We start from the raw sequence: 11,142 nt of genomic DNA, 5'->3' as shown, positions 1-11,142 counted from the left end.
TTAATCCAATAAACTCTCTAATTATTTCACCACCAAACTCATCTTTCATTAATCCTGGAATGCGTTTATTACATAATGGCATGTTGTAATCATTATTGATATTATAATTTCTTGTATCAAAATTGTTAATATATCGCTTCATTACATCATAAATATCATCAGTTTTAAATTCATAAATCAAACTGTCAGTGTCATGGTATAAAATCTTCTAACCACCTGGAAAAATCTTAATTATAAAACCATAATGGAAATCATACATGGATGTTTTAGCAATTTCTAAAATTGAAAATCCATCAATAATTGGTTTATCAAATAATATGTCAGTCTTTCTTAACTGAATTGCAACCAACTTTTCATTAAAAATAGTTCTACTATGAAAGTTGGGGCTAGCAGTTAATACTTTAGCACCATAACGACCATTCCAATTACTCACTAATTTAATGTTCAAGTGTTTTCTTTTGTTTTCCATGCTCTTACCGAAGACAGCATTATTCATTAATTTGTATAAATTAATATCAAATTTATTTGTTGCAATAGTCCTCATATGATTATTCAAATCAATGTATGGTTTAACCCATGCTGATTGATTAAATTTTAATATTCTATGTACTTTTTTTAATTTTAATCCATATTTTAAACTTTGCTTTAGTGTTCTGTAGTGAATAACATATCGTTCTTTATCCGTTAATGTTGTTACAAGCTTTTCAGTTTTACTACCAGGGGGTTTTTCTCGTATAGGACAAAACGGTAAATCGTTATGTAAATCATGTAAATCTTCAGGATATTTCAAGTCAACCTCCAAAATATAACCATGTGGGCTATCATCAGGTACTGATAATACATCATCTATGTGATCCGTACACCATTAAAAACCATCAGTTGGTAAAGGTTGTGACATTGCCCACCCACCGTATAAATTATTTACATCATAATACATTATGTATTTCGAATCTTCATTACAATTATAATCGGACATATATTTATTATTAGCTTTAGAATATCGATTACTACACTGGCTTAGCCCTCCACGAATACCTCGTTCAATAAACCTCACCATATCAATATCAGGTAATGTTTTTAACGTTGTTTTAGTAATTTTTAATGCTGCATCAAATGCTAATCCAGGAGTTGTATAATAATGTGCGGCGTCTAATTTATATAAATCAAGAGTCTTATCACGAAATGTTTCAAAAATGTCTGCGAGAAGTAAAATATCAATTTTTAAATATCGGTCACTATATTCACCCATTGTTTTTATGTCAAACATTTTCCATACTTTTTTTGCATGATTATAATCAATATCTGAGATGTTGAATTCGTTTAATTTATTAAAAAATGAATCAATTGGTGGTAGTGATCTCTCGTTTAATTTGTCTAAATTATCCACGTAATCATAAGGAAATACTCCTTTTCGCGTTAATAGTTTATATTTTTCATCGTCACCATCGAAACAATTCTTATGTAATATTTTATATTCAGTTAATAACGATGATAAATTGTCTAATGAATCCGCCAAGTGTCTATATGAGTCTGTAAACTGAAATTTTAATTTAGTTCCATCCATATATTTTGTAAAGGAAATATACTTTTCTTTTGTAATAGGTAATAATTTTATGCGACCCTTAAATGTGTTGGGCTAACTCCATTATTATTACATGTCCATCATATCCACTTAAGTTGTGGAATATTACAGGGATTGTGTAACAATCTTGATATTGTAAATTACATTTCTTGTGACTAATACCACGATACCGCCCCGTCAAATGACAATGGTCCAAATTTCGGTCCCCATTAAGAGGTTTTTCACATATGTGACATATTGTTGCACCATAAAAGTCATCTTTTTCAGCATCTCTTAATTTTGTTACTGGTAGTGGATTTGAATATTTTTCATGAACAATCAATCCAATTTCTTTCAATTCTGTAGCAAACCATTTTTCACAATTTTCTCCTCTATATGATTTGTAATAATTTAATTTATCCTCAAACGTACAGCATATATAAAATCCAATACTGTACGCTACATGCTGTTGATATTTTTGTTGATAACTATAACCATTTACTTTGATGGGCTTTAGATAGCATTCCACATCCGCGTAAATAACTAATGGCACATGTTCTTTGTTTTTAAAATTTTTAAATTGTATAACATTTCGATTCATGTAACTCGTTGGTATAACAATTTTACACTCATTTTGTTTTTGACAATCTTCACTATGCTTTTCTAACTTTTCCAGAGATAAAAAAATAGTGTAAACATCGATCACAAATATATAATTGACCATTATATCTACTTACTTGTTTTGATACAAGTTTTGATAAATTTTTTATCCAACAAAAATGAAATTTAATCTCTAAATCATCATCATCATCATCGTCATCATCACTTTTATGATCAATATCGCTTTCATTTTCATAGTAATATTTGTTATGTATCATTAACAAATTTATGTGTATATCTCTTTTATTTTTTGTTACTAATGCAGAAACAACATTAAAAGATACACCATTTTTATCAAGTTTCAATATATATACATTAATGCTTATGTTATTTAGTTTTTCGAATTTTTTAACTTGATTTAGTGTCATGGGGAATGTAATTCCTTTTAATTTTAATACAATTTCATAGTGTAGATATGATGTAGTTCTATAACTATGTTTCTTTGCTGGGAAAAGAGCAGAAGTAACAGCCCTAGCGAAGCAAGCATCATCGTCATTTTGAACATTTATACAAGCTTTTTTATCTTCAATAGATGTCGGTAATCTAATATATGATGATCCTCTTAGCTGTTTACATTTGTTTACATTAATTTTTAAATTAAGTATACCACTTAAAGCCCTACCACTATCTCTTTCTTGAAACTCTTCCAATTTTATTAAAAGCGGTTCTTCAACATTATTTGTATACCAAAATTTTATATCAGTTCGACCAATCATTTCATTTTTCGTGTTAAAATATTTTAACTCGCGAATTTTTTCATCTGTTTTCATTATTACAAATTCACAACTTATTGTAGTATTCACTTTAATACATTCAAATTTTTTTAGAATGTTTTTTATTCTTATTGCAAATAATGATACAGTATTTTTTTTTAAATATTTTAGGATCTTTATATATTAAATTTATGATTAATCCTGTTCTCATACGTGACTCAAATGCACATTCCAGATCTTCCCATTTCATTCCTTTTATTTTTTTCCCTTTTGTGTAGCCACCACCACCATGTATCATTGCTTTCAGTTGTTCTCGAAAGCTTAACATATTTGAAATACATGATTCCAAATGTTTTTTTGATCCTAAGCAATTACTGTTTTTGATACACTTTTGTAAATAACGAACATTTAATTGACAATGTTTCAAACGTTTTTCAATGTTATTTGGATGATTTTTTAAAATATTTACAACTTGTCGCATATTCTTTGTCATCAATCTGCTCAACTCTATATCATTCGTCATTTTGTACCTAGTTTTTATCTTTTTTTATATTATATTGTAATAATTTTATTGCATCCTCTTTATTTAACCATAATTTTATTCTGCTACAAACATCTTGTATAAATTCATCTCCTTTATTTATACGAACATAAGCACATGGATTATACCATCGAGCATGTTGTTCCCATGCTATATCATTTACAGCCCAACAATATCAGCCTAAGCCGCAGTAAAAGCATTTAGTTCTATCTTCAAATCCCACATAAAATCCTGCTGCAGCTAGTTCTTCTACTTTTATTGGATGATTCCAACTTTTATATGTTCTTAAACGTGATTCTAATGTTACGTACTCTGGATACTTAATTTGGGGTCTTTCAATTATTTTTATACTTTCATCATCATCAGAAAATGATGACAACGCTTTATTTATTGATATTACCACCATATTTATAAAATTATTCTTTATTCTATTTGTTTTTTAGATAAAATTAAAATCTTCTTCACTCTGGTTAAAAACCTCTGCATCTTCTTTCCACTCTTGTAAAGAACCAACTAATTCTGTCGATAATTCACCATCAAAATACTCATCACCAACTAAATTTAATTCATAATTTTTTTTCTCCAATTCCCACCATTCATTTAATGTATCACTATCTGGTATTATGTCAATCAATTCCTCTACCAATGGAAAGACTCTATCAAGTATATCAATAATTTCTTTTCTCCGAAATTGTAATACACCACAATCAACAATCCAATGTGAAGTAATGTAAAACTCTTAAAAATATTTTGGACTATCAAACACACTAATAAAGCATGCTGTTAAATACCACGGCAATAACACAATATATCTTGATCTATTTTCAGAATTCTCACTCTCCATTTTTTTTGTCTCTGCCTCTTTGCAATTCTAGAACCATCTATTTATACAACAAAATATTTTATCGACTTTTTATTTTTTCCATGTTTTTCAATTTCAATTCCCTGCATTTTACGATGCCATACATGCGTTTTTGTATGCCATCTTCAGGATTTTTTCACTTCCGGGCCAGCTCTCTTATAGCTACCCTACTATCTTATAGCTACCCTACTCTGGTACAGTATAGTAGCAAGCTGGATCTAAACCATATGTTGAATGACAAATTTTACGAAAATTTTCAAAAACACATGCTAAAAGTAAAACATCGCATTTTAAGTAAATTTCAGCCTATTCCTTCAAGTTTTTGATATGAAATTTTTCCCAAACATTTTATGCATGTTGATATTTTTCTGCTGTTATATTACTATCAGGCAATTGATTATAGAAGTCATCTTGTTTGGGTAAAACAGTTTCATTTAATTTATCCCAGCCAGTTAAGTAATCATATGGTACGACTCCTTTTTTCCTTAATAAATCTAGATGGGGTGAGACTCTCCAAATTCTTCTTTTAGAATTTGAAATTGATTATCATCCAAATTTTTAACTAGAGTATCAAGAGAACTTTGCGTAAACCTACATGAGTCGATAAACCTAACATATAGTGAATTCAGTTTTTTAGAAAAGGATATGTAGTGTTCACTGTTAATAGGTATGGCTTGAATTTCTTTTTCATCATATACTAATTTTCGAATAAAACAATTAAAATCATAACGAGAGCCGTTATGGAAAAACACGGGGATAAAATTTGGTATTTTATAATTGAGGTTACTGCTTTCATGTGCTGCTCCACGAAAATTCGAGTTTAATTTTGAAGAGGGGGAAGATTTCGTGGTGTGACTTAAATGACAGTGGTCTCTAACCCTCACCTGACCTTCTAAAAATGGTTTCTCGCAAATATGACAAATTGTTGAAGATTGAAATATGTATTCATCTTCTTCAGTCATATGTAATGGCGCCTTGCTTTTTAATATTTCTTCAATTGAATTTAGAATTTCTTTCAATTTTGTAATAAACCATTTTGCAGCATCTATACCTGTATATGAATAATGAGCATTTTTTTAGGGTCATATGAACACACTACTAGCTACAGCGTATGGTATATGATGTTGGAAATATAAGGTATTACAATTAGGATTGTTAACATCCTCAATTTTTGAAAGAAGACACTCGAAATCAGAATATACCGAGAATGGTTGAAATTGCTTATTCTTATAATTTTTAAACTCTAATATTATTTCCTTTCTCGTAGGAAAAACGGCTTTAACACCGTTAATGGATTCATATAGTTCTAAATGTTCTTCATATTTTTTTTTAATATTAAAATGTTGAATACATCTATCACAGAAATATTTTTGATGTCTATTCTTTGAAAATTGTCTTGAACATAGTCTGGAGAGGTTTTGAATAAGGACATAGTGAAATTTAGTTTTATCACCAATCATCAGTAGGATTATGTGATGTTTTTTTTTCCGTTTTTGTTAGATAAAAGGGTCCATTAATTAAATTTTTTTCGCTAAGACCGTATGCATTAAAACTAATGTTATTATTTGTTTCAAATTTGGGTATATCCTTCAGTTTTACTGGAAACTCAATACCCTCAAAATTATATAATTCTCTAAAGTTTTGAGGATACTTCGATACTCTATAAGCATTTCTTTTTTCTGGGTTAAAATATACTAAAATACAATAAGCGAAGCAAAAGTCATCGTTGTTTTGTATATTAATACAAGCTTTTTTATCCTGAATTGATTTTGGTAAGGGAATATAAGTTCCTCCCTTCATTGGATCAAATTTTGCAATATTTAATTCCAGACAAAGAACTTTATCTAGAGTTGCGTTAGACCCTCTTTGTTGGAATTCTTCTATTCTCTTATCAAGTTCAATCCGAGAGTCATTATACCAACTTGTAAAATCAGTTGTTTGATTATACTTTTCAAGTTTTAATACATAGTGAAACGTGTCTATGACCTCTGTATCGCTTTTTTTAATAATAAAATCACATTTTATCCCAATAGAAATTTTAATTAGAGTATGAAGAGATGAGTATTCTTTAATTTTTTCATGCACTAGCTGTTCTTTATTTTTAAAAAACATACAAAGATCTTTAACGTTTTCATAATTTAATAAGCGTCCTGCAAAAACTCGATTATTAAAACAATTAATAGCTACCCATGTTTTTGTTTCATTTGATGGCGAGAGTGGTGGTAGTTCACATCTGGATAATACATCTTTGTTTGCTCTCGATTTAGTTGTTGGAGGTGAATGTGATGATGTTAGTCCTAGGATACATAAAAATATTAATAAGAATTTAAAAATGAATAATAAAGGTTTTCATACCTGCTTGTTCAAGACTTCTTTTTAATATGATCTTCTTCATTTTCTATTGTTAAGTCGATTATATCTTCGGTTGTCTCTTCTCGGTGTTTTCTTTTTTATATGTATCTCGATGGAGAGAGCGAGTTAAAAACGTTTTTATGTTTGATTGTTTTTTACCCTGAATTTTTCTTTTCTGATGAGGTGATGGTTTTTCTTCTTGAATTTTTCTTTTCTGATGCGTGGTTGGTTTTTCTTCTTGAATTTTTCTTTTCTGATGAGTGGCTGGTTTTTCTTCTTGATTTTTTCTTTTCTGATGAGTGGATGGTTTTTCTTGATGTTCAAATTGATCTATTAATATTTCTGGTTCTGCAATAAATGAATTTAATGGAGCAGATTCATCTAATGCAAATGTTGAAGGTATGGATGGAGTGAATTTAATATTAATATCTATGTTTTAATAATTTTCAAAGGGAATATCTAGTGAATTATCTAATAATATATCTTCTATAATAGAGATATCTCTAGTTCTAAATTCTTTTTCTAATTTTAGACATGTTTTAATAATAAATTATCGGTTATTTCACAATACCTATCTGGAATTGACTATTAAAAAAAAAAAAATAATAATAAAAAAACAATATATTAAAATAAATAAAAACTTACGTTAATTATCTCCATTTGCAAATTTATAGAAAATTTATGTTGTATTGTATAAACGTCTAGTAACATACGAATAAAACAAATTGGGGAATGTTTATTTATAGTTCGATTTTAAAGGTTGGTCAAATATTTTTTTGGTGCGTATTACATTTTAGGTATTAAACATCCTTGTTGTCTTTAAATAAATTAATCTTTATTAATATTTTTAATGAAAAAATTTTAATTAAATGCATATATTATTTCTTAACAAATAATGCGTATTATAAATTAAGTAACAAAAAGTTGTTTTTAAATGTCAAATGTGAATAAAAATTTTAACTAAATATTATTATATTCTTATATAGGTGTGTAATAATATAAGGCATATAGGTATTTATTTTGGTGAGAATTTTTTAAAACAAATTAATTTTTAAAATGTCAAATGTTAATAAATGCGTAATACAAAATATTTTTTAAGATGTGATAGCTAAGTAATATGAATAATTTAAATGTCAAGTGTATTTTAAAATAATATGTAAAATTTTTGAGATGTAAAAATTGTTTTTAATTGGAAAATTTTCAACCAAATATTATTTAATTAATATTTAATAAATTAAGTATTTATTATTATATCCTATTTAAATATGTAATAAATATTAGATATAAAAAATTGTCATTTTAATGGAAAATTTTTAACCAAATTGAATTGATTTCGAAATGACTATTTCATTTAAAACAGGTATTCCACTCAGATAGTTAATAACAATTTTTAAAAAGTTTATAGCGTTCAAATCTCAGTCAAGTTATAACAATTTTTTTAAAATCGAACTTAATACTTGTACGTCACCAGACAAGGTTTATAACCTTGCAACCAGTCAATTTCATCTTGCGTTACCAGTCAATGACCCAGGTAATTGCATCTTACGTCACCGGACAATGACCCAGACAATTTGCGGGTTGGAAACCACAATCGCAGGGATAATACGCATGGTGACGTAGTAGTCCCCCATCGGCACGCTTGATTCGTAGCTACTTAACCCATCGCTCGTCCATGAGCATGAGCTCTGAGATTTTGGACATAGGCGATGGATTTACTACTGAGTTGTTTGTCGATAGAGCGGGTACACCGTACAGTATGGAGTCCAGCGACAATTGCACACCTGCTTTTTCCTCCGGGCTTATTACAGTCGTGGATGACGTGGATGTGTTCAAAATTCGGCTTTGGGTGGTCAAAAATGATGAGGAGTTGTCCACTGAATCCGATGGCGCTCTTACAAAGCCTTCGAAAAACTTCTTCACGCTCGAAATCAGTGTCCTTTCGTATGATGCGCTATACCAGGTACTTTCTACTAGTTTCTGATAGAAACTTTCCCACCCAGCAAATTCTTTCATGTTCGGTTGGTATAATTAATGCATTGCCTTATAAAGGCAAATACAATCTTTTGAGGGGTTTCTGTTTCCTCTTCGATTGCCGCTTTATACTTGGCAATGAGAACAGCAAGGACTTCTGAAAGTCAAAAAGTGTCGAAAATGTTAAAAGACACGTTTTAAAAAATATATGAAGTTTGATAGTATATGTTATACCATCAATGTTGTCGCTGTCACTATCCTCACTTCCCACCATTTTCCTTTTCTTTGTCATTGGTATTGCTTGAGAACATTCAACTTCTGATTCACTATGGTTTGATTCACTGTGGATTTTGTCTGCCATTGTAGAAAAGTATTTTATTGGGTAAATTGTTAATGCACACTAAATCACCGTTTGAAGAATTGTCAAGATAATTCATTACATTCCACTTCATTCCACGCAATTACAATGTCGTCACATTACCTCCCTGGGCCAGAAAACAAAATGTGTGGGAACGAACTAAGAATAATTGGAATTTTGGTTATCGATTCCGAGTAATAATGGTGTGTCTTTAGTAGCCACAGTTTGTATAATCTCATTTAATACAGGCTCTGTAGCTCCATATATTTCATTTCTTTGTTGCGAATTTCTAGCAATCTCAATTTTTCTAGGGAACCTTACAGTTAATGCTGCCACAATATGTTCTATCTCAAGCCAATTAAGACCTCGAAAAAATCGTTGACTTGTTAGACTGTTAAACAGTTGCTTTAAAGGTATTGAAGTATCCATAATTATGGCCAGTAATTCTTCTATCATATCATTAGCATTCAATGGAGGTGCTGGAGCCGTAATCCTTCCTTCCCTGTTGGTAGTTGTTACGTCTTATATAGTGTCACCTATCCTCTCGCTACGATCGTGATCTGATGTCGTGATGTTGTTACCAAGATAATGCTGCGAATCTCGTTTTTCATGGTAACTAATTAGGCATTTCTAAGAAAGGTGTATATGCACTAGTCCCAGTCATCAGAGTTACCACAAAAGTTTCAAAGATGTTAGTAGATAAGCTATACCGGTCCGAGCTCACTTTGGGTCATTTTTACATGTTATTTCCCATAAGAAATTCTAAGGTTCATTTTGCACTTTTTGTACCCTTTTTGTAATGTAAATTGCCTAACTTGTACACATACTTACTAATTGTATACAAGTACAACCCATCTGAATGCACTAGAATACTCTTGTTAACCCACTTTCATACTCTTTACTTACCATTATTTTATATTATATTCAGTACAACCCAACTTATTGAATACATTTTTACTCGTGATTTACATACTGACAAAGAAGTGGAATGATGTTTGATTACTGTAGAAATAGTTGATTTATCACAGCGTTTATGACGTAATTGTTGATATAATTGTCAACATAACTTCTTGATGTATGAACAGTGAATATTAATAATAAGGATATGTATTGCTTAAAAAAATTTTAGTTACTACTATAAGATTTGAACGCAGGTTTGTTGAATGGAAGGCGGCCATGCTAACCATTCTTTTGCGACTTGTGTTAAGAATTTTGCTATTCTTTATACAAGTCGCTGTAGTCTAGTGGTTAAGTGTGCTTCAGGAAACCAGCGTTCGAATCCAACCACTGCCTATTTTTTAAACATCTATTTCTACACTCACATCATACTAACATACATCAGTTAGTCAACATCGTCGTAACAAGAAGGTTGTCATTGATTATATTCCATTGTTCTACACCTCTATTCCGGGCTGCAGCTATATTACCGCCATACCGCATTGCGTTTTAGAGTTTGACGGTTGTGGGGTCATTTTATTGGAAGTTCGAATTTTTGCACACTATTTTTCACAGATTCTCAAGTTTATTTGTTGAGACACACATCATATAATCTGATAGTTAGTTATAAGTTCAATTTAATGTTTATTCACAAATACTACCGTTACTAAGTAACAGCAACGATTAATTATTCTTACTTCGGAAATTATTAATTATTTCAGATGTAAGAGCAACCTCTTACAGACATAACTACCACCCTTATGTAAAAATGATTTTATTTGTTCGCGAGAGCTTATCATTGCAAAAAAAAAAACAAGCTTCCAAATGACTTTTTTTTCCAACACATGTACATTTCTTTACAAATTTTTTGAAATAACGAATATTTAGACAACAGTATTTGAACCATTTTTCTAAATTTTTTAAATTATTTGTCTTTTTTAAAATATTCACAACTTCCCTCATTTTTTTCACTATCTGCCCACTTCGCTCAATACCACAATCCATTTTTTTATCTATTTACACACGTCGTCTACAGTGTTTCAAGAGCAAATAGCTTACACTCTTTACAATATTCAATATTTATACTTTTTATCTAAACCCCAATTTAAAAAAAAGAAAAATTTCACCTTCAAAATACCACCATCCTACGTAATGATAAAATTCTTCTCCCAATTTGGGTTTACACCA

At 29.8% G+C, this 11,142-nt stretch overlaps 1 protein-coding gene across 1 annotated transcript; it reads right to left on the bottom strand.

The window, feature by feature from the left end:
• Positions 1–208: 208 nt before the first annotated feature.
• Positions 209–3,457, bottom strand: LOC123301410. Its single transcript, XM_044884147.1, has 6 exons — positions 3,148–3,457; positions 2,575–2,981; positions 1,656–2,228; positions 910–1,537; positions 668–846; positions 209–334 (listed from the first exon to the last, which is right to left on the bottom strand). The coding sequence occupies exons 1-6, from the start codon at positions 3,455–3,457 to the stop codon at positions 209–211; spliced, it is 2,223 nt and encodes a 740-aa protein (XP_044740082.1).
• Positions 3,458–11,142: the final 7,685 nt, after the last annotated feature.

Source organism: Chrysoperla carnea, chromosome 5 (assembly GCF_905475395.1).
Source record: "Chrysoperla carnea chromosome 5, inChrCarn1.1, whole genome shotgun sequence".
Classification (NCBI taxonomy): Eukaryota; Metazoa; Arthropoda; class Insecta; order Neuroptera; family Chrysopidae; genus Chrysoperla; species Chrysoperla carnea.
This window is presented reverse-complemented; position numbering and strand designations above follow the sequence as displayed.